General features: G+C 39.7%; 1 protein-coding gene across 1 annotated transcript in view; it reads left to right on the top strand.

The window, feature by feature from the left end:
* MND1 (meiotic nuclear divisions 1) overlaps positions 1–24278 on the top strand; it is a 70485-nt gene that overhangs the window by 40657 nt on the left and 5550 nt on the right. Inside the window, exons 5-7 of the mRNA XM_003822592.5 lie at positions 8978–9052; positions 11938–12052; positions 23706–23750. Of these exons, the coding sequence (XP_003822640.1) occupies positions 8978–9052; positions 11938–12052; positions 23706–23750 (235 nt within the window). The remainder of the gene's footprint in view (positions 1–8977; positions 9053–11937; positions 12053–23705; positions 23751–24278) is intronic.

The raw sequence follows: 24278 nt of genomic DNA on the forward strand, positions 1-24278 counted from the left end.
TTTTCACAACCTTCATAGTTGGCCAGCACTATGTGAAAGAGATTATTATTAAAGCTTTATGCATTGTAACAGTTTAAATATTTACTGTGTTAAAGGCAGAAAATCCAGGTTTACTTTGCTTAAAAGATAGAGGGGAGATTGATTTAATGACTCGTTTAAGTTCAAATTTTTCAAAAGTAGAGTATGGTCCAGGCACAGTGGCTCATGTCTGTAATACCAACACTTTGGGAGGCCAATGCAAGAAGACTGCTTGACTCCAGGGGTTCAGGACCAGCCTGGGCAACATGGTAAAACACTGCCTCTACGAAAAATACAAAAATTAGCCCAGTGTGGTGGTGCACACTTGTTTTCCCAGCTGCTCAGGAGGCTGAGGTGGGAGGATTGCTTGAGCTTAGGAGGTCGGGGTTGCAGTGAGCCACAGTCATGCCACCGCACTCTAGCCTGGGTGACAGAGTGAGACCCTGTCTCAAAAAAAAAAAAAAAAGAAAAGAAAATGGTAGAGCATGCTTCAGACATCATTTAAGACTCTGACTCCATTTCTCTGCATTTATCTTGGCTTTGCCTTTTGTGTGATGCTCATGTCCTCAGGTTGGCTTTCTTCATGATGACAAGGTGGATGTCAGCAGTAATTTGGGCTGTTTGCCTCATTGTAGCTATGTAGTTTAGAATCCAGAGGGCAGGGAGAGTGGTTTCTCACAACCACTGAACAAAAGACTTTGAACTCATGTAGACAGTGGACTTTGGATGATAATGATGTCAATGTAGGTTCACCGATTGTAGCAAATGTACCATCTTGCGTGGGATTTTGATAGCAGAGGAGGCTGTACATATGTGGAATTAGGTCACCTATGGGAAATCTCTATACCTTTCATTCAGTTGTACTTTGAACCTAAAACTGCTCTAAAACATGGAAGTGTTTTGTTTTTTGTTTTTGTTTTTTTTTAATGAATGAGTCCAGGCTTGGTGGTTCACGCCTGTTATCCCAGGACTTTGGGAGACTGTGGCAGGAGGATCGCATGAGACCAGGAGTCTGAGACCAGCCTGGGCAACATAGTGAGACCTCGTCTCTACAAAAAAAAAAAAAATTTAATTAGCCGGGTATGATGGTGCATACCTGTAGTCCTAGCTACTCGGGAGGCTGGAGCAGGAGGATCACTTGAGCCCAGGAGTTTTGAGGCTACAATGAGCTATGATTGCACTAGTGCATTCCAGCCTGAGCAACAGTGGGAGACTGTGGATCATGAGGTCAGGAGTTTGAGACCAACCTGACCAACATCGTGAAACCCTATCTCTACTAAAAATACAAAAATTAGCCAGGTGTGGTGGCATACCCCTGTAATCCCAGCTACTCAGGAGACTGAGGCAGGAGAACCACTTGAACCCTGGAGGTGGAGGTTGCAGTGAGCTGAGATCACACCACTGCACTCCAGCTTGGGCGACAGAGCAAGACTCCATCTCAACAACAACAACAACAAAAAAGAAATCAAAGTAGACCTAACTATATATGCAGATGTGGAAATTTCTCTGAAAATAGCAAGGCATAAGACACTACGTAAAGGATAATCCCCTATATGTTTTTAATGTTATCCATATTGATCTATATCTAGATGTAAAGCAAAGAAATAAGACAAGAAGGATGCACACTGGGCTTTACAGGGGTCACTCTGGGGAGGGTGTTGTAGGGATGGTGCAGAGGAGGTGGAAAGGCAAATGAGGATTTTGCTTTGAGTCTTTTAAAACGAGAATGCTCACATTTTAATCTTTTGAGAATATATTCATATAACAGGAAAATAATTTTTAAAATACTAGTTATATATGCTCATTATATAGAAAACTTAAAAGTATGTTTCACAACACAGAGATAACCATTGCTTAGATTTAGTGCATTTTCTTGCAGTGGTTTTTGTTTGTTTGTTGTTTCTTTGGTCATAGATAGGCTGTCATTGTATTATAGTTTTCCTTCTAGCTTTTAAAAAACTCAGTTGTATCCCACGGGAATTTTTCATTAAAAATACTTTGAAAACACTTCCATTGGTTATGTAATTATGACATATTTATACCATGAAATATGAACATTTCTCTATTGTTGAGACAGGTATATTGCTCCCATCTTTATATATAAATATATCTTTACAGTGTTTATTGTTTCCTTATGATTAATTTTTAAATGGAATATTACCTTTATTAGAAGATACAAATTTTAAATTTTAACGTAAACAAGGCCAGGCTCAGTCACTCATACCTGTAATCCCAACACTTGGAAAGCCAAGGCAGGAAGATTGCTTGAGTTCAGGAATTGGAGACCAGCCTGGACAACATAGTGAGACCCCATCTCTGCAAAAAAATGAAAAATAAAAAAATTAGCTGGCATGGTGGTGCCTACCTGTAGTCGTAGCTACTCAGGAGGCTGAGGCGGGAAGATTGCTTGAGCCTGGGAGATCATGATCACACCACTGCACTCCAGCCTGGGTGACAGAACGAGACCCTGTCACAAAGCAAAACAAGAAAACAAAAAACCCAAATAAATAAATTGTATGGCTTTTTTTTTCTTTTTAAAGCAGAATGGAAATATAACCTTTTTTTTTTCCACAACATACTGCACGAATTTTGATAAAGCAGTAGGCTGATCTAGTTGCTTTTGCTATTATCTCTTTCTCATTCTCTGTTCCTTGGCATTCTTTCCCATCTGTGACCATCTCTATATTCCTCCCTTAATGCTTCGACATTTTTTTAATTTCTAAAAAAGAATAAATCAGAATTCCAATGCAGCCAGCTTGAATCAATTATTCTGTGTCTTATGAATAGTCAGTTCCTCCAGGCAATGAATTAGCCCTTTAGAACACATTGACGTTATGTTTCTCAATCCTGATTATCTGTATAGGTGACCTGGAATGCATTTAAAGAGAAGCACTGTGTCAGTTCCTCAGATCTAAAGATGAAATCCTAGGCTGGGCGTGGTGGCTCATGCCTGTAATTCCAGCACTTTGGGAGGACAAGGCGGGAGGATCACCTGAGCCCGGGAGTTTGAGACTAGCCTGGGCAACATAGTGAGACCTTGTCTCTACAATAAAAATTAAAAATTAGGCATAGTGGTACATGCCTGTAGTCCCAGCTACTCAGGAGGCTCAGGTAGGAGGATTGCCTGAACCCTGCATTTCAAGGCTATAGTGAGCCATGATCATGCCACTGCATTCCAGCCTGAACAACAGAGTAAGACCTTGTCTCAAAAAAATAAATAAAGATGAAATCCTGTTTTTACTAATTATAAGTAGTTTTTATTGTTGCAGCTGCAGTTTTGTTCTGGGTTACTGAGTTTTTAAAAATTATTATTTGCTTTAGTGAAATTTGGAAGTGGATTTGTTACAGTATATAATTGACACAAGATTTTTCTCAGCCACTTTGCCAACTGGAGACCTCCACAGCCAGCAGCACCCCACTAGCCCCAACCCGGGCCTTGCTCAGCCCCAGGCCTGCTGCTGGAGGTACCCTGCCCACTCAGCCCACCTGTGTTACAGCTTGTACTGCCATTGGCGGTTCCCGAGCTCTTATTCTGCTTCCAAGAAGAACAAGAATATACTGACAGTTGAAGGGTAAGGATGGACAGAGAAGAATTTCATTGAGCGACAGAACAGGTCTCAGTGGAGAGGGGACTCAGGGGATGGTCCCCTACCCCATAGTCCGATGGTTTCTCTCCCAGTGTGGCTGAATCTGGGGCTTTTATGGGCACAGAATAGGGGAGTACATACTGATTGGTTTGTGAGTATGCAAAGAAAGACTAAAGGCACCACTCAGAGGTGAGCACAGCAATATAGAAAACCAATTAGGAAAGGGTAGGTATATGTAAAATAGGTGAAGCGTGCGGATCAGAGGAAAGCCACCAAATGGGAAGACGGGTTCTCAATCTAGTCCTTGGATTTAATTTGTAGCTTGGCTTTCAGGCTTTAAACTGTCTTCAGCTTGGAGGCGGGGTTTCACCGGGGACCCGCCTCTATCTGCTAGGCATTTTTTTGCCTCCTGCCATTATCAATTGCATTATAGAATGTTGAAGACTTTGCTCTTTAAGGGAATATTATGGTAAATACCTTTTTATTTGTTTATTTATTTATTTATATTTTAGATGAAGTCTTGCTTTTTCACCCAGGCTGGAGTGCAGTAGTGCAATCTTGGCTCACTGCGACCTCTGCCTCCTGGGTTCAAGCGATTCTCCTGCCTCAGTCTCCTGAGTAGCTGGGATTACAGGCGTATGCCACCACACCCAGCTAATTTTTGTATTTTTAGTAGTGAAGGGGTTTCACCATGTTGGTCAGGCTGGTCTCGAACACCTGACCTCAAGTGATCCACCTGCCTTGGCCTCTCAAAGTGCTGGGATTACTGGTGTAAGCCACTGCGCCCAGCCCATGCCTTTTTAAAAGTATAGGCTATCACCTCTCTATTTTTGTAAATGTGGACTTTTGTATTTCTTTTAAAGACAAACATTAAGATGTTTTCTACTTCGGGCTACAGTATTTAGCAATAATTCATCTTTGCTTGTGAGCTAGATAATATTTTTCTGTATATAAATATCCTGTGTGTTTTAGTTGGGTTTGTTACTGTAAGAAAATAGATTCTTGTTTAGTTCACTAATTCTCAGAAATGTGGTGTCCCCAACTAGCAGCATCACCTGGGAACATACTAGAAATGCACATTATTGGGCCCCACCCCAGATGTGCTATTCGGAAACTCAGGAGGTAGAGCCCAGCAACCTGTGCCTTAAAAAGCCCTTTGGCTTTTTTTTTTTTATATGCTAAAGTTTGATAACTGCTGGTTCAGATAGTTTATATACGGTGACTAGAAATCTCAGCTTTTATCACATGAGGACTACATTTGGTTTATTTCCAAGGTGTAGGTTAGGAACTATGGCAGTAGTGCAGTTGTATAGATGAAAAGCTGATAGCATGGGCAGCCCCACAAGAGTTGCTTTCATTGTTTGTTTCCAGTGGTTGGGATTTTAAGAACTACGCAGTGAGCCAAGAATCCTTCACTATTGAGTTGAACCAAATTATTTCAGTACTTAGGATAATTAGCAGAAACTTTTCCTTTAATAACATCATTTGGATTGTGCCTCCTTGTATTACCAAGATACTTAAAATGACAAATCATGAATTCCATGCTTCACATTTGAAATATGTAAGATTATTTTCATAATTAAGGAATTTCTGAATGAGCTCTCTTTCAAATGCTTTTAAGTTGTAAATAATTCCAAACAGATGTATAGTACCTGAAAGACTCTTAATTAATATAGTTAAGGTATATATCCTGGCTGGGTGTGCTGACTCATGCCTGCAATCCCAGTGCTCTAGGAAGCCCAGGTGCACGAATTGCTCGAGCCCAGGAGTTCAAGACCAGCCTGGGCAACATGACAAAGTTCATCTCTACAAAAAAAATACAAAAATTAGCCAGGCGTGGTAGCATGTGTCTGTGGTTCCACCTACTTGGGAGGCTGAGGTGGGAGGATTGCTTGAGCCTGGAAGGCAAAGGTTGCAGTGAGCCAAGTTCGGGCCACTGCATTCCAGCCCCTGTCTCAAAAAACAAAACAAAACAAAAAAACAGAACCAGCCCGTCTCAAAAAAAAGTATATATATGTGTGTGTGTGTGTGTGTGTGTGTGTGTATATATATATAAAATGTTCTTTAATTATTGGCTTTTATATAATTAGTAACTTTTTGGATAATGTCTACCTGTCTGGTTATTTTAAAAACACTTTTAATGGAAAAATGTTTTGCTAAAATATGTATTTTTTTAATTGGAAAAAATTATTTACTCCTAAATTTAAATGTTATGTATATATTTTAATTAGTCCAGGTAGGTCCTTCAGGGTGGAATATTAACTTCTTTTTTTAAATTTTTTTTATTTTGAGATAGAGTATCACCCTGTTGCCCAGGCTGGAGCGCAGTGGTGCGATCTCAACTCATTGCAACCTCTGCCTCCCAGGTTCAAGCGATTCTCGTGCCTCAGCCTCTCGAGTAGCTGGGATTATAGGTCTGCGCCACCACGACTGGCTAATTTTGTATTTTTAGTAGAGACAGAGTTTCCCCATGTTGGTCAGGCTAATATTAACTTTTAAATTATGACTTTATTTTATAAATGGGAACTCTTTTTTAAAAGAACTAGACTCCGGCCGGGTGTGGTGGCTTACGCCTGTGATCCCAGCACTTTGGGAGGCTGAGGTAGGTGGATTGCTTGAGGTCAGGAGTTCGAGACCAGCCTGACCAACATGGCGAAACCCCATCTCTACTAAAAATACAAAAAATTCGTCGGATGTGGTGGTGGGTGCCTGTAATCCCAGCTACTCCAGAGGCTGAGGCAGCAGAATCGCTCGAACCTGGGAGGCGGAGGTTACAGTGAGCCAAGATTGTGCCATTGCACTCCAGCCTGAGCAAGAAGAGTGAAACTCCATCATACACACACACACACACACACACACACACACATATATATATCACACAGCAGATTTTTTTTTTAACTTAGGAAGATAATTACTCGCAAGGAGAGGTATAACTGGTTTGTGGTGGTGTCTGCCTGGCATTATCTATAGATCTTGTTCATGCTATGGATTAGAATCAGTGACTGGAAAACTGTTAAAGGAAAGCTTGCAACAGTCCCTTTATGCGTACTGAGAAGTGAAAGATTTCCCAAAGCAAGGGTAAACCTACCAACTTTTTGAAGATAGTATTTCTGAATTTTAAGCAAAAAAAGGGTATCTATTATCTACTCTTTACATATAACTAGATCATATTGTGAACAGTTAGTTTTTTGTTGTTTTTTTTTTGGGGGGGCAGTTTAGTTTTTTTTTTGAGATGGAGTCTTGCTCTGTCACCCAGGCTGGAGTGCAGTGGCGCGATCTCAGCTCACTGCAAGCTCCACCTCCCGGGTTCATGCCATTCTCCCACCTCAGCCTCCCAAGTAGCTGGGACTACAAGTGCCCGCCACCACACCCAGCTAATTTTGTTTTTATATTCTCAGTAGAGACGGGGTTTCACCATGTTAGCCAGGATGGTCTCGATCTCCTGACCTCATGATCGGCCCGCCTCAGCCTCCCAAAGTGCTGGGATTACAGGTGTGAGCCACCACGCCCGGCCGAAAACAGTTAGTTTTTTATAATCAGCCAACAGAAATTAAATCTATCCAATTATTAATTATTTTCTAAGTGTTTATAATTCAAGAGTGAGGGAGGAGTGGAATATTTTTTAAGAAGGCCCTTACCTAATCACATGAATCTGTAATTTCTAACTAGTTTATAGCAAAAGATGTGGAGAATTTGGTATTTGGAATTCCCTGTGATTATTTGTTCCCTTGTAGACCCAGGTGAGATTAATAAAATTGAGAAAAGAAGCCAACACTCTGAAATTAACCAGTCCTTTTTGATGTGTAGGCCTACCCACATGCCAATCAACATTCAATATCTATAGTCTCCTTATGCTAGTATTATTTAATCCATTTCCACATATAACTTACCTACTTTCTAAGCTGAGTAAAAAGTTTAAACTGATGACTTTTAAGATATATAAAACAGGCTGAGTACCAGGGTGCACACCTGTGATCCCAGCATGTTGGGAGGCTGAGGTCGGAAGATTGCTTGAGCCTAGGGATTCAAGACCAGCCTGGGCAACATGGCGAAACTCCAGCTCTAGAAAAAGTTATTAAAATAGCTGATTGTGGGGGTGCACACCTGCAGTCCCAGCTACTGGGAGGTGGAGGTTGGAAGATGGCTTGAGCCTGGGAGGCAAAAGTTGCAGGGAGTCATGATCGTGACACTGCACTCCAGCCTGGGTGCCAGAGTGAGACACTGTCTCAAGAAAAAAAAAGAGAAAAAGATATAAAACATAGCTAAAATTGGCAACAGGCTAACATTTTTTTCTTCTTTGAGAACATAATATGTAACTATGCAATTCTTTGTAAAGTACTTTATTTAATAAGTGACAAATTTATTATTGACTAGTGAAATAAGTCAGGTATTTTGAAAAGACTTTAGTCAGAAGTGAAATAAAATTTGCAGAGAGAATTTATATAAAAGATTTTTTTGGATTTTCAAATTCAATTTCTTTCTTTCTTTTTTTTTTTTTTTTTTGAAACAGGGTCTCACTCTGGCACCCAGGCTGGAGTGCAATGGGGTTATCACAGTTCACTGCAGCCTGAAGCTCCCAGGCTCAAGCAGTCCTCACACCCTCACACCTCAGCTTCCCGAGTAGCTGGGACTACAGGCTCATGCCATCACGCTTGGCTAAATTTTTTTGTATTTGTTGAGATGGGGTTTTGCCGTGTTGCCCAGGCTGGTCTCCAGCTCCTGGGATCATGCAATCTGCCTGCCTTGGCCTCTCAAAGTGCTGGGATTACAGGCATGAGTCACCGTGCTTGGCCTTCAAGTTCAATTTCTAACTGAATAATAGACCTCAAGTTACTTGGAGTAGGAGTGGGGAACCTAATAAATGGAGACTATGTGGAAAAGATTAAAGGCATGATATTCGTTGTATCTATCTGCATGGAATAAAAAGAAAATGTTTTTTAAACTCTTTTTTTTTTTCAATGTACCCTAATGATTCATGGTCCTTGGTTTTCTTCAAATTGGAGAAATTAGTTCCCAGTATAGTGTTTGACTTTGTTTTCTTTTCTTTTTTTTTTTTTTTGAGATGGGTTCTTGCTCTGTCGCCAGGCTGGAGTGCAGAGGCGCAATCTCAGCTCACTGCAACCTCAGCCTCTCGAGTAGCTGGGACTACAGGCGTGCGCCACCACACCCAGCTCATTTTTGTATTTTTAGTAGAGATAAGGTTTCACCATGTTGGCCAGGATGGTCTCCATCTCTTGACCTTGTGATCCGCCTGCCTCGGCCTGGGGCAAGTGCTGGGGCGTGAGCCACTGCACCTGGTGGACTTTGTTTTCATCAACTACTACATGTCAGTTTATCTTAGCAAGCTGTTTTATTTGTTTTTGATTCTCTAGTTGTCTGAGGGAAGTCAAAAGCATGCAAGCCTACAGAAAAGCATTGAGAAAGCTAAAATTGGCCGATGTGAAACGGTAAGTTTGTGTCTATAGATTATTTTAATAATGGCAATTCTAAATATTAGAGTAAGCGACACAGAGCTTCCTGTGAGGAGGATGCATTTCTACCAGAAGAGAAGGGGATCATAGCCAAGGATAGGAACGTTTGACCTGGTAGGATTCACCAATTGTGAGTCTAGATTTTATTATTATTATATATGCCAGCATAGCATAGAAGCATAAACCCTAGAGCCAGACTGCCTGGATTTGAAAGTCTCCTAAATTCTGTTTTCACTTCTCTCTGCTGCAAAATGGGGAATAACAAAATCTGTTATACTTCATTGTGTTATTGTGTGGATTAAACTAGTTAATATTTGCAAAGCACCTAGAAGAGGACCTGGTACATGGTAAGCCCTATATAAATGTTTATGTAAATTTTTAAGACTCTTTTAAAAAAAATTTTTGCATAGAACAAACTGAAAACCATCAACATAGTATCTTTGGCCTTGTAATATTTTAAAATGTTAAAAATAAATATTGACCTACTATTTTATTTTTTAAAGTACAATATTTTTCTAAGTATTAGGTTAGAGATTTTAAAAGTCATTTCACTTTCTATTTTCATCATTATCTAAACTATAGATTTATGACTTTAAAAAATATTGAAGATCAACATGAAACACTAAGCATTTCATCCGGGTCTCTATTTGTATCACTTGATTGGGAAAGAAAGCAACTGGAAAACTTGTCACATAGTAGAAAGGGATATAGCAAAGCTTTACAGTGGCTTTATGCTTTCAAAGTTATTTCACATATATTCTTTTATGTGAATCATCAGCACAGTCACAGATAGGAATTGGAGAATAGTCATTTCTGAAGAATATTCAAGGAAAAGTAAACTCTGGGCATAACCTGAAGCTGTTCTATTTCCTCTTCAGTTGACAGTAGCAACTACTACTTCTTTATTTGTTCCTTTTGTTTGTTTTTTTTAAACACTGGCAATAACTTGTAGAACCACCTTCAACTAATGGTGACATATGCTTGCCCAGAAGTTGTCAGCCAGTCTACTGTTAATCCACTGGAACAAGTGCATCTTGCGGGGAAAAACCCACTAGCAAACATAGTTGCCGCCTGCAGATATCAGAAGAGTTTAGTGGTTCAGAAACGTTCCTAAGAAAGATGAAGTCTTGTGCTCATCCTGATCTTACCAGCCAGGACTTTTCAGAGCTACCTAGCCCCTATCTGCTAATTATTCTTGATGATGGTGGTGATCCTGCTGTTGGTAAAGAAGAAAAATAGCTAACGTGTATTCTCCTTACTCTGAGCCAGGCAACTACTGTTCTAAATGGATTTTGTATATTTATTGAATCCTACCAGCAGTCTAGGGGGGTGGCTACCGTTACTGTCTCCATTTTGCTTTCAAGGAACTGGAGGCACAAAGAGGCTAAATACTTTGGCAAAGATCTCAGTGATAGTGATTGTCTAAGATTGTTTCAATGCATGATACCTGGAGAACTATTATTATATTCACATTGGATGTTCACCACTCTGCTTCTCCTGTCTTTTTTTCTCCTCTTGATTTTGTTTTGTTTTTTGGTTTGTTTTTTAGAGATGGAGTATCTCTGTATTGCCCAGGCTGCCCTTGAACTCCTGGGCTCAAGTGATCCCCCTGCCTCAGCCTCCTGAGTAGCTGGTACTACAGGCAGGCACCACCACACTTGGTGACAGTGTTCCTTTTGAAGCATTTTTATTTGGGTATTGATGGCAAATAATGACCATCTTCTTATAGTTATTTTAAAATCTCTCCTGAGCTGTGCTAATACGATATACACTAACCATGTGTGGCTATTTATATTTAAATAAAAATTAGCTACAATTAAATTTAGTTTCTCGGTCCCAGTGGCCACATTGCATATATTGAGTAGCCACATGTGGCTAGTGGGTCTTGCAGTGAAGAGTGCAGATCTAGAAAGTTTTCCTCACTGCTGAGATTCTGCTGGGCCGTGCTGCTTCTGAGCGTGCTGCTCTGTATATGAGTCTCTTGTACAAATGCTAGCAAAGGAACTCTCTTCACTTTGGAACCAAAAGGAACAGCTAAAAGCAAAGTAGAAAAATACAAATAAAAAATACAAGGTAGCTGGCAACCTTACGAGTCGTGTTAGGTAGTTTGAACTTTACTTGATTTTGCCTCGGATTTATCCTATGATTCTGTACTATAATCTTTGCCAACATTTGGTTTTTGTTTGGGCTTACTTTTCAGGTTTCAGAAATACAAATTGAATACGTATAGCACTATGACTTCTACCTGCTAGTGAGAAATATGGCTAGACATTTCAAATGGTTTTTATTGGATCGTATTGTATTTTGAAGCTTTATTCTGGTTTACCTTTAAAGAATAGGTGGTGGGAGGCCTCAAACTACAATTGTATTATTTCTTTAAATGTATATAAAATATAAAGGATATATTAAAATATTCTTAAAAATTGAAAAATTGTCTAGAACACTTTTAAAGATAATTGTATAATGATCGATGTTGTCTTAAAATGTTACTTACACATATAGACATAATCTTGTGAAACTACTCAAAAAGTAGTATAATTTTTTTCTGTAACATACGACGACATGGTCATCTTAGAGTTCTAACATGAACCTCCCACCTATTTATGAGCATTCCATTCTACATATTAACTACCATTTAGTTATTCAGTATATATAAAAGATACTTGAGATTTCAGGAAAGATGAGAATTGAGCTTATTCTTATACTGTGAATATCTGTGTGTGTATACTTATATATATAATGTCAAAAGTCTAATGCACATCATTTATAAGAAATAAAATGAAATTGTTATAAAATGTATTACCTTACAACATATAGAATTTTGTTTGTCTTAATTGAACATAAAACTATCTGGAATGCAGGAAGAGCGAACCAGGCTAGCAAAAGAGCTTTCTTCACTTCGAGACCAAAGGGAACAGCTAAAGGCAGAAGTAGAAAAATACAAAGACTGTGATCCGCAAGTTGTGGAAGAAATACGTAAGTTTGTGTCATACCTTAGGGATCTTTAACTTTGATAATGAAGAAGATTTTATTTTTCTAGTTGCCTGCTAACTATTCTCCATGTATATGAGAAAATAAAACCAGTTAAGGTAGTATTCTGTTTGTAGTACTCTAATTTTGTATTTGTAACATAGTAGGAAAATATTGCTTTAGTATTGCCATTAAAAAGTCTTAATGTGCCGGGCACGTTGGCTTATGCCTGTAATTCCAGCACTTTGGGAGGCTGAGGTGGGTGGATTGCTTGAGCTCAGGAGTTCAAGACCAGCCTGGCCAACATGGTGAAATCCCATCTCTACAAAAAAAACCACAAAATTAGCCAAGCATGGTGACAGATGCCAGTAGTCCCAGCTACTCAGGAGGCTGGGGTGGGAGAATCCCTCAAGCCCAGGAGGTTGAAGCTGCAGTGTGCTATACGTGCCATTGCACTCCAGCTAGGGTGACACAGTAGAACTCTGTCTCAAAAAAAAAAGAGAGAAGTCTTAATGTTAGAGCATTGAACAGCGACAATTTTGAAATTATAAGCATTTTAAAATTAAGGAAGATGTGTGGGATAGAAGGATAAAGACATAAAATATAAGGTTAGAGAACTGAGGAGTCAGTAAAAGAGCTAATTTGGCCTCAAGAACTTTGATTCTGTAAAGAAATCCATCATTATCTTCTAGGAAAAATGATACCATAAGTAGAAGAGTTTGCAAGTTGCAGAAAATCAGTCTGTACATTGAGTTGCCTTTTAAATATACCAGTGATTTTTTTTCCCTTCTTTTAGACCAGAGTCCCCAGAGCCTTGTTTTGAATAATGTTTATATTTTTTTAAAGATAGAAATGTGAATATTTGAGGAGATAAAAGAGTGTATTATAAAGACATAGCATTTAATTATTTGGGAAAATATTTATAACTTTTTAAATAATTTTCTGTCTTAGCCTGTCTTTTATTTAGGAAACTTTACCAAGTGAAACTCATAGAAAAACTGATATTATAGTGTGTGATAGAAGGCTTTGAAAGAAATGGAAAATATTTGGTATGTTAAAATTAACCTGAGGATAGTTTGATTGCAACTAAGCTGGCCTAGTCCTTGGCAGTGGTCTTTACAATGAAAGAATTTTAAGCAGTTCAGTTAGTGTAAATCTAAAGTTAAACTTCATTTTAGAGACAGGTCGCTGCTTTGCGCAACTCCAGGAGGCACCATTCACATACATGGAGTACATAGCCTAGGTGGTGATATGTAGTGCCACTGGTTCAGCTGATTACCCAGGGTGATTTTCAAAGAGAGGTGGAGGCAGAAGAACTCCCTGAGCCAGTCATTGTCTGTAAATTAAGTATTTGGGGAGAATGTCAGCTCTTTTATGCTGACCACAGATTTATTTGTCGTCATCCTGCAGAAGAAAGTGCTAATCAAATCTACACCTACAAAAATAAACACCTTAATCTGTTGGAAAGTTTTAACTAATACCAGGTGATCCTCAGTGAGCACAAGCACATCACAACAGGAGAGTACCTCACAGGTAGAAGGTTACCGTTAGGAAGCTAGGCCTGCGTATGATTCATCTTCAAAAGGAAACAGACTGCTTGTTCAGGAGGACTTAGAACATTGTGTACCTTATCTAGAGCACCTTCTCATTCTCTTGCAAGAGAACTTCAAGCACCGTTTTCTTAACTAGGTTGAATACTTTCAGGTGATTTATTTTCAGGATAGCATGACTGTGCCCTCTAGCAGTTCATCATGAAAAATCTGAGTTTCACGATAACCAAATCTGACCCTTCATTTACTCTTACTTGCCTTTTTTCCTGATTTCAGTTTTGTGTGATTCTTGTACTTTTTCCTTGGTGTGCTACCTCTTTGCTTACCTGTTTCATTCTCTTATATGTCTAGGACCTACAACTCTTAGGTATATCCAAAAAGACGTAAGCTTTTCCACTCCATGGTCCCTATTGTACTGCCACAGCTATTTCCATGGGCAGGTGACCCTCACTGACATCACCTCCAATTGACTCCCCAGTCCTTTTCTTAATTTTGATATATTCTGCCCACTCAGGAATGAATAAAACTCTTATTTAGGCTTACTAAACTACTGTAACCTACACTGATAGTGACCCTGAGCCAGTGGATCACATTAAGGTTCAGGAAATTAACAGGGATAGGGAATTGTGCCAGACCAATTCATGAAGTGGGAAAAACTTGTATTTTAGGCATGTAATTTAAGATGTTGCCATTCCTTGTAGGTCTGATTCAAGTAGCACTTTTGGCAAACACATCACCTCTTAGGTAATAAAACTTCAGAAAAGAAGTTCAGGGTATACAAAGGACGGTGAACTTTCTGGAGGGTGGAATAACACAGTTGAGGAGGCAGCAACTGAAATTTTAAACTGGTTGCCTGCATTCTGCTGTCTATCTTAACCCTTAAATTTATAACTTTGGTAATTTATTTCCCAACCCAAGGAAAACATGCCATTGTGAATGAGTATTATGAGTATTACAGTATATGAGGTCTCACTGAGAGAACAAACCTGAAATTTTCTGGTTTTTCAGTGAGATTTTTTTTTTTTTTTTTTTTTTTTTTTTGGAGACAGGGCCTTGCTCTGTCTCCCAGGCTGAAGTGCAGTGCATGATCAGGGATCACGGTAGCCTCAACCCCCGCAAGCTCAAGTCATTCCCCCACCTCAGCTTCCCAAATAGCTGGGACTACAGGCACATGCCATTACACCCAGCTAGTTTACTTTTACTTTTATTTTTTATAGAGATGGTGTCTCGCTATATTGCCCAGCTGGTCTCAAACTCCTGGCCTCAAGCAGTTCTCTCCCCTTGGCCTCCCAAAGTTCTGGGATTACAGGTGTGATTCACCATGTTTGGCCTTTATCATTTTTCATCACCATCAGACTAGGTTATCTTTTAATAGTTATTTATGCAACCATGTAAAGATGGATCCTGGAGAACTTGTAATGGAGTCTATTAGAGATATATTAATTTTTTACTTGGGAATGAGAGAGTAAGAATCCTTCCTTCCTGGCTTTGTGCATTTTAAAAAATTTATTAAAGATTATCATCTTTTTTGCCAGGCACAGTGGCTCATGCCTGTAATCCCAGCACTTTGGGAGGCCAAGGCAGGAAGATAGCTTTAGGCTAGGAGTTTGAGATTAGCCTGGGCAAGAGAGTGAGACCCTATCTCTACAAACAATTTAAAATTAGCCGGTCATGCTGGCATGCGCTTTATTCAAGTTTTCTTCCTCCAGTTTTATTACCTTTCTACTTGAGAGGCTGAGATGGGAGGATTCCTTGCACCCAGTAGTTCAAGGCTGTAGTGAGCTATGGTCGTGCCACTATACTCCAGCCTGGGCAACCGAGTGAGACCCTGTTTCTTGAAAAAGGATTAACATCTAGCAAGATAAAATTCATTATGTCTGGCATACAAGCAAAGACTACCAGGCCTGGAGAGAAGTGGGAAAACATTATCTATAATGAGCAGAATACTCCATCAGTCAAAATTGACCCAGAAATTAGGATCAGAAGACCAGAACATTTAAAAGTTATTATAACTGTATTCCATATGTTCAAAAAGTTAAGTGGAAATAGAGAAGATATAAAAAAGACCCAGGTCAAACTTTTGAACATGAAAACTACAATGTCTGACATGAAAAATACACTATAGTGAATTACCAGCAGATTAAATTTTGCAGAAGAAAGAATTGATGTTAGTTGAAGATATAGCAATAGAAATATCCAAAATGAAACACAGAAAATAAAGAATTTAAAAAATATGAAAATGGGGCCAGACGCAGTGGCTCACGCCTGTAATTCCAGCACTTTGGGAGGCCAAGGTGGGTGGATCACTTGAGCCCAGGAGTTCGAGACCAGCCTGGACAGCATATGGAGTCCTTGACTCCCATATAAATAAAATAAAAATTTTAAAAATATGAAAATGGCATCTGAGCCTTAAGACAACTTCAAGGGACCTAATATATGTGTAATTACAGTCCCAAATGGAGTATGTTTTGGTGGGAGGAGAGGTTGCTGAGCCAGAAAAATATCTAAAGAAATAAAAGCTAAAGTTTTTCAAATTTGATGAAAAGTATAAACCCACAAATCCAAGAAATTTAAATATTTAAGTAGTAGATGCCAGTGATCCCCTTATCACTAACTTTAGAGAACTTCTTAAGACTTTAACCTCTACTCACCCCAAATCTCCATTCCTCAATGAAATTATTGTTTTTAAAGTGCACTTTTTGATAGGGGTTTCATGGGATTTCAGCTATCATGTTAACGCAGAACAGATTATACTGGATTAAAGGCTTATGAGTTTCACAAATTGATTTTAATAGGATTTGGTTCTTAGTAGCATGGCTATTGCCCCCCATATTATATTGCTCAGGCTTATCTCTAAGTCTGTCACGATTTATTCAGAGAACAATTTGGTGACTGTAGCCATAACCATTTGTTCATATGGGGCATGGCTATGTATTTTCTTATTTCTCACTAACACCCATGAGAAATACGTATATTTAATTATGCCAGTTGAATTATTGATATCATTAAGCAAGTATTTAGAAGACTAATTGCTTTGGAGGCAGAGGCAGGCGGATCACTAGGGGTCAGGAGTTTGAGACCAGCCTGGCCAACTTGGTGAAATGCTGTTTCTATTAAAAATACAACAATTAGCCAGGCATGGTGACACACACCTGTAATCCCAGCTACTCTGGACGCTGAGGCAGGAGAATCGCTTGAACCGGGGAGGCGAAGGCTGCAGTGAGCCAACATCATGCACTGCACTCCATCCTGGGTGACAGAGCGAAACAGTCTCAAAACAACAACAACAAACATTAATTGCAATATCAAAGAAGTGATATTTAAAAGCAACAATTCTTTAAACAATTTTTTAATTTAGCTATTCTGACCATTATTCAAATGTGACCAGATAAAACATGTTAGTAGAAATTAAATTCCCACAAAAATACTTGAAAATATCTTAGAGGTACTTAAGTAATTTTCTTAGAAATAAATGCCAGGATGACAGTAAAAAGGTGGAGTAAGGACTTCTGAAACTTTGCCCTTTCAGAAAACTTGCAAAAATTGTTGTAGTCAACTTTTTCAGAACTCTGGAAATTAACCAAAGGCTTACAGGAGCCTACTGAGGAAAATTAGCAGACTCTGAGTAAGAATAATGAGCTTTGTGGTATTGAATTTGCCTATACTCATTTCCCAGTCTCACCTCAGCAGTGACCTTGAAGGATAACAACCCTGCATTCCTACTGTCTAGAGGAACAAAATGCAGCTGGAGCTCTGTAAGAGCCTTGATCCCAAAGAATTGTCATTATTTACATGTTTGGTGGTTCCCTGGAGGACACCAATAGGAAAAACTGTCTTTATTTGATCTGGCCTGGGGTATGCCCAATGCTAAAATCCTCTCTGTGGGGAGTGTTTGTCTATAACAATTATAAACAATAATTTTAACTTCTCAGTTAACCATTGTTGATGAATAACAGTTGAGGCAAACAGTAGACTAATCAAAAAGCTTAAAAGGGCCAGATGCAGTGGTTTATGCTTGTAATCCTAACACTTTGGGAAGATTGCTTGAGCCCAAGAGTTCAAAACCAGTCTGAAGAAAATGGCAAAACTCCATCTATGTAAAAAATTTAAAAATTAGGCATGGTGGCATGTGCCTGTAGTACTAGCTACTCAGGAGGCTGAGGTGGGAGGATCACTTGAGCCAAGGAGATCAAGACTGCAGTGAGCCATGATCGTGCCACTGTGCTCCAGCTTGGGTGACAGAGTGAGAACCTTCTAAAAAAAAAAAGGGAGAAACTAAATGATATGTTCATGAGAGCCTTGTAGAGCAACATATTCCTGGAAATATAGAAGGCCTACATGCATGCTTAGGGTTGTTCACATTCTCAGTGAAGACCTGGGACAGTCCCCACATCTAGCTGACCTTGATACCCTGTGCAAGCAAGAAGCGAAGACTAAGTCAGAGTTATAAACTGCCTTGCTGAGAACGCATGTCGCAGCACATGCAAACCCTCTTAGCAAAGACGGCTGAGCCCTTTGGAAAAGAGAACCTCTTCATAGAGGTTTAGTCCAAGTGTTTAAGGAAATCTCTGCTCAATTAATAGCTTGACCACTAAGCTAACCAAGTAGAGACTTAAGTGGCCACACTTAAGAACACGGAGTTTACAGATTGAGTTCGGGAAAGTTACTAAACAAATTGTAACAACTCTACAAGCAACAATCCTGGGGAGGGGGAAGAATCTGCTTTCTAGGGTTGCTATGAGACAGAATCTTGCTCTGTAACCCAAGCTGGAGTGCAGTGGCACGATCTTGGCTCACTACAACCTCTGCTTCCCGGCCGGGTTCAAGTGATTCTCGTGCCTCAGCCTCCCAAGTAGCTGGGATTACAGTGCCTTATATTATTTTTTAAATTAATTATTACTTTTTTTTTTTGAGACACTCTCACTCTGCCACCTCAGCTGGAGTGCAGTGGCATGATCATGACTCAGTGCAGCCTCAACCTCTTGGGCTCAAGCAATCCTCCTGCCTCAGTCCCCTGAGTAGCTGGAACTACAAGCACATGCTACCATGCTGAGCTAATTTTTGTAGAGACAGGATTTCACCATGTTACTCAGGCTGACATTATTTTAAATGTCCAGTTTTGCAACAAAAAGATTGCAAGACATACAAAGAAATAAACTATGGCTCACACACTGGAGTAAAAATGTTTCAATGGAAACTGTTTTCAATGGAAACTGTTTTCAATGGAAACTGTTCCTGAGAAAGCCCATGTGTTAGACTTACTAGACAAAGACACTTTAAATATATTCAAAGAGAAATGAAAAACAAGAAAATCAAAACCAAAAATTGGTTCTTTTTTTTTTGAGGTGGAGTCTTGCTCTGTCACCAGGCTGGAGTGCAGTGGCATGATCTCAGCTCACTGCAACCTCCGCCTCCTGGGTTCAAGCAATTCTTCTGCCTCAGGCTCCTAAGTAGCTGAGACTACAGGCATGCGCCACCACGCCCAGCTTTTTTTTTTTTTTTTTTTTTTTTTCTGTATTTTTAGTAGAGATGAGGTTTCACCATGTTGGCCAGGATGGTCTCGATCTCTTGACTTCGTGATCTGCCCGCCTCAGCCTCGCAAAGTTTGCGATTACAGGTGTGAGCCACTGTGCACGGCCTTTTTTTTTTTTTGAAACGGGGTTTCACTCTTGTGGGAGTGCAGTGGTGCGATCTCGGCTCACTACAACCTCTGCCTCCCTGGTTCAAGCAATTCTCCTGCGTCAGCCTCCTGAGTAGCTGGGATTACAGGTGCCCACCACCACGCCCGGCTAATTTTTTTTTTGTATTTTTAGTAGAAACGGGGTTTTGCCATGTTGGCCAGGCTTGTCTTAAACTCCTGACCTCCGGTGATCTGCCCGCCTCGGCCTCTGAAAGTGCTAGGATTACAGGCATGAGCCACCACACCTGGCCCAAAAATTGGTTCTTTAAGCGGATCACAAAGTAGACAAACCTTTAGCTAGACAAAAGAGAAATAGAAAAAAATTAGTAGCTGGGACTAGAAGTGTGCACCTCTACACCTGGCTAATTTTTTTTTTATTATCTTTTTTGTAGAGACGGGGTCCCACTATGTTAGCTAGACTGGTCTCGAACTCCTGGGCTCAAGCAGTCCTCCTGCCTCAGCCTCCCAAAGTGCTAGGAATCCAGATGTGAGCTATTGCACCTGGCTGAAAGACAATATTATTAAGGAAATACTCCCCAAATTGATCTACAGATTCAATGCTAAACCTATCAAAATTTCAGCTGCTTTTTTGCAGAAATTGGTAAGCTGATCTTAAGTTTCATATGGAAATGCAAGAGATCCAGAATAGTCAAAATAATCTTGAAAAAGAACAAAGTTACAGACTCAAATTTCCCAATTTCAAAACTCACTACAAGGCTGCAGTTATCAAGACAGTATGGTAGTGGTATGAGAATAGACATGCACACTTCGGGAAGCTGAGGCGGGTGGATCACGAGGTCAGGAGATTGAGACCATCCTGGCTAACATGGTGAAACCCCATCTCTACTAAAAATATAAAAAATTAGCCAGGCGTGGTGGGTGCCTGTAGTCCCAGCTACTTGGGAGGCTGAGGCAGGAGAATAGTGTGAACCCAGGAGGCGGAGCTTGCAGTGAGCCGAGATCATGCCACTGCACTCTAGCCTGGGCGACAGAGCAAGACTCTGTCTCAAAAAGAAAAAAAAAAAGAATAGACATATAGATTAATGGAATGGAATCAAGAGTCCAGAAATAAACCCAATTGATTTTCAACAAAGGTGCCAAGACCATGGAATCAGGAAAGAAATCATGTTTTTAGCTTATGGTATTGGGCACAACTGGATATCCACATGCAAATGAATTAATCTGAACCCCCACCTTACATCAAAAAAATTAACTCAAATGGATCAAAGACCTACATGGAAGAGCTGAAACTATGAAACTCTTAGAAGAAAACAGATTTATATTTCTTTTTTTTTGAGACGGAGTCTCGCTCTGTCACCCAGGCTGGAGTACAGTGGCATGATCTTGGCTCACTGCAGGCTCTGCCTCCCGGGTTCAGGCCATTCTCCTGCCTCAACCTCCGAGTACCTGGGACTACAGGCGCCCACCACCACGCCGGGCTAATTTTTTACATTTTTAGTAGAGACGGGGTTTCACCGTGTTAGCCAGGATGGTCTTGATCTGACCTTGTGATCTGCCCGCCTCGGCCTCCCAAAGTGCTGGGATTACAGGCGTGAGCCACTGCGCCAGGCCGGATTTATATTTCTTTATCCTTGGGTTAAGCAACAATTCCTTGAATATGACACCAAAAGCAGAAACAACCACAGAAAAAGTAGTTAAATGGACTTCATCAAAGTTAAAAAGTTTTGTACAATATCAAGAAAGTAAAAAGAGGCTGGGTGCGGTGTCTCATGCCTGTGATCCCAGCACTTTGGGAGGCCAAGGCGGGTGGATCATGTGAAGCCAGGAATTTGAGACCAGCCTGGCCAACATGGTGAAACCCCATCTCTACTAAAAATACAAAAATTAGCCGGGTGTGGTGGCACACACCTGTAATCCCAGCTACTCGGGAGGCTGAGGCAGGAGAATCGCTTGAACCAGGAAGGCAGAGGTTGCAGTGACCCAAGATTGTACCACTGCACTCCAGCCTGGGTGACAGAGACTCCATCACAAAAAGAAAAAAAGAAAGTGAAAAGTGAACTCAGGATGGAAGAAAATATTCACAAGTCCTGTATCTGACAAGTGTCTAGTATCCAAAATATATACAATAAAAAGACAACCCAGTTGAAAAATGAGCAAAGGATATGAACGGACACTTCCCCCAAGAAGATACACAGATGGCCAATAAGCACATGAAAAGATGCACAAAATCATTAGCAAATGCAAATCAGAACCCCAGTGAGATACTACTTCACACTTCTATTAGTCTGTTTTCACACTGCTAATAAAGACATACCTGAGACTTGGCAATTTACAAAAGAAAGAGGTTTATTGGACTTACGGTGCCACATATTTGGGGAAACCTCACAATCATGGTGGAAGGTGAAAGGTACGTCTCACATGGTGGCAGACGAGAAGAGAGCTTATACAGGGAAACTCCCATTTTTAAAGCCATCAGATCTTGTGAGACTCATTCACTATCATGGGAACAGGGCAGGAAAGACCCGCCCACATAATTCAATCACCTCCCACTGGGGTCCTCCCACAACACGTGGGAATTGTGGGTGTTACAATTCAAGATGAGATTTGAGTGGGGACACAGCCAAACCATATCAACACCCATTAGGATGGCTATAATGTAAAAATAGAAAATAATGAGGCCGGGCACGGTGGCTCACGCCTGTAATCCCAGCACTTTGGGAGGCTGAGGCAGGCAGATCACCTGAGGTTGGGACTTGGAGACCAGCCTGACCAACATGGTGAAACCCTATCTCTACTAAAAATACAAAATTAGCTGGGTGTGGTGACGCATGCCTGTAATCCCAGCAACTCAGGAGGCTGAGGCAGGAGAATTGCTTGAACCTGGGAGGTGGAAGTTGCAGTGAGCCAAGACCGCGCTATTGCACTCCACCCTGGGCAACGAGCAAAACTCCGTCTCAAAAAAAAATAGAAAATAATAAGTGATGAGAATATGGAGAGACTGGAACTCTTAGATTGCTGGTGGTATTATAAAGTGGTGCTACCACTTTGGCAAACAATTTATCTCTTCGCCAAAATATATACCCAAGATAATTGAAAATATGTCCACACAAAAATTATTCGTATTAGCAGAAACAGCCCAAATGTCCATCAGCTGATGAATGGATAAGCAAATTGTAAAATAGTACTTCGCATAAAAAAGAATGAGGTATTGATACATGAATGAACCTTGAAAACATTGTGTTAAGTGAGAGAGGCCAGACCTAAAAGACCACATATCGTATGTTTCGTTCATATGAAATGTACACAAAAGGGAAATCCATAGAGAAAAGACAGCAACTAGGTTAGTAGTTGCCAGGGGACGGAGGGAGAAGGAATGTGGAGTGAGTGCTAAGGGGCACAAGGGTTTTTTCTGGGTGATGAAAAAATGTTCTGGAATTAAATAGTAGTAATGGTTGTACAATTTTGTGACTATCATAAAAACCACTGAAAGCCAGGCATGGTGCCCCATACCTGTAATCCCAGCACTTTAGGAGGCCAAGATGGGGTGGATCACTTGAGGCCAGGAGGTGGAGACCAACCTGGGCAACATAGCAAGACCCCTATCTCTACAAGAAATAAAAAATGAGCTGGGCATGGTGGCGCATGCGTGTAGTCTCAGCTGCTCAGAAAACTGAGGCAGGAGGATTGCTTAAGCCCGGGAGTTTGAGGCTGCAGTGAGCTATGATCACACCATGGTACTCCAGCTTGGGAGACAGAGTGAGACCCAGTCCCTAAATAAGTAAATAAATAAATAAAAATTACTGAATTATATAGTTTACTATGCTGAATTTTGTGACATATAAATTATCTTTCAATTAAAAATGCCGTCATTGTAAGTAATAGTTAATGCCCCATTTATCATGGCATTGTTACATGCTGTGCAGAGTAACTCGAAGTATATAATATACATACAGATACATTTGATAGCACGATGTGTATTTAACTCTAAAGTAAAAGTAAATACTTCCCGCTATGAGATTACTTTCTTATCCCTAAAATTTTTTTTAGAGTCACACTTATTGTGGTCTTATAATGCCTATATAGTAAAATTCTTATCGTTAAATTTAACTTATTTTGTTGTATTTTGGTATGGTGAGTTGTTTGAAAAACATCTCATTTAAACTTACATGTTGTCTTTAAAGGAGCAAGTACAATGATGATGGACACTTAGGAAAGGGAAATTGTTCACTTTGACTTTCCATTAATTACTAATATTACTGCAACTCCCTAAATTTCCTTGGGAATTTGCAAGAGTTTATAAAATACAATATTATGTCACTATTTCAGCTTTTTTCATAGCCATTTTATACATAAATTGTATAAAAATTTTGTTCATATGAAAAAAGACAAATGTATACATAGCTAAAGATAATTTTGTATATATATATATATAAATACATTTCATTTTATATATATAATTTTTTTTCAGGCCAAGCAAATAAAGTAGCCAAAGAAGCTGCTAACAGATGGACTGGTATGTACTATAATAATGCTGATAAACTATAGCTAAACTCCCTTCACACTTACTGCGACGGGAAATTCAGATACCTTGTGCTAGCTTTGTTCAAGAAAGGACGTTAATGAAAAATGTATGCATTACTCAAATGTTTACATATTAAATCATTTCAGTTATTTAAGGTTTTTTTAAATAATCTTATGAGTCATTTTGTAAAGCATAAGATATTTTTGTAAAACTAATGATTGCTTCCAGTTTAACTTTTGTGCAATTTTTCCCAAGATAAGTCACTTGGGCTAATCACTTAACTTTCATATACATTAATGTAAGATACACTTTTAAGATAATGAAATCTTAAAGATTTATCATCTTGCTAATAATAATAATAATAATAATAGCTAAGGTTTGTTGAGGACTATTTGCCAGTTATTGTAATGTCTATGGTTCATTCTCATTTTATCTCCATGATAATCTTGTGAGGTAGATATGATTATTATCCCTAATTTAGGAGACAAAACTAAGACCCTCAGGAGTCCAAGGCCACAC

This window comes from Pan paniscus, chromosome 3 (assembly GCF_029289425.2).
Source record: "Pan paniscus chromosome 3, NHGRI_mPanPan1-v2.0_pri, whole genome shotgun sequence".
Taxonomy (NCBI): domain Eukaryota; kingdom Metazoa; phylum Chordata; class Mammalia; order Primates; family Hominidae; genus Pan; species Pan paniscus.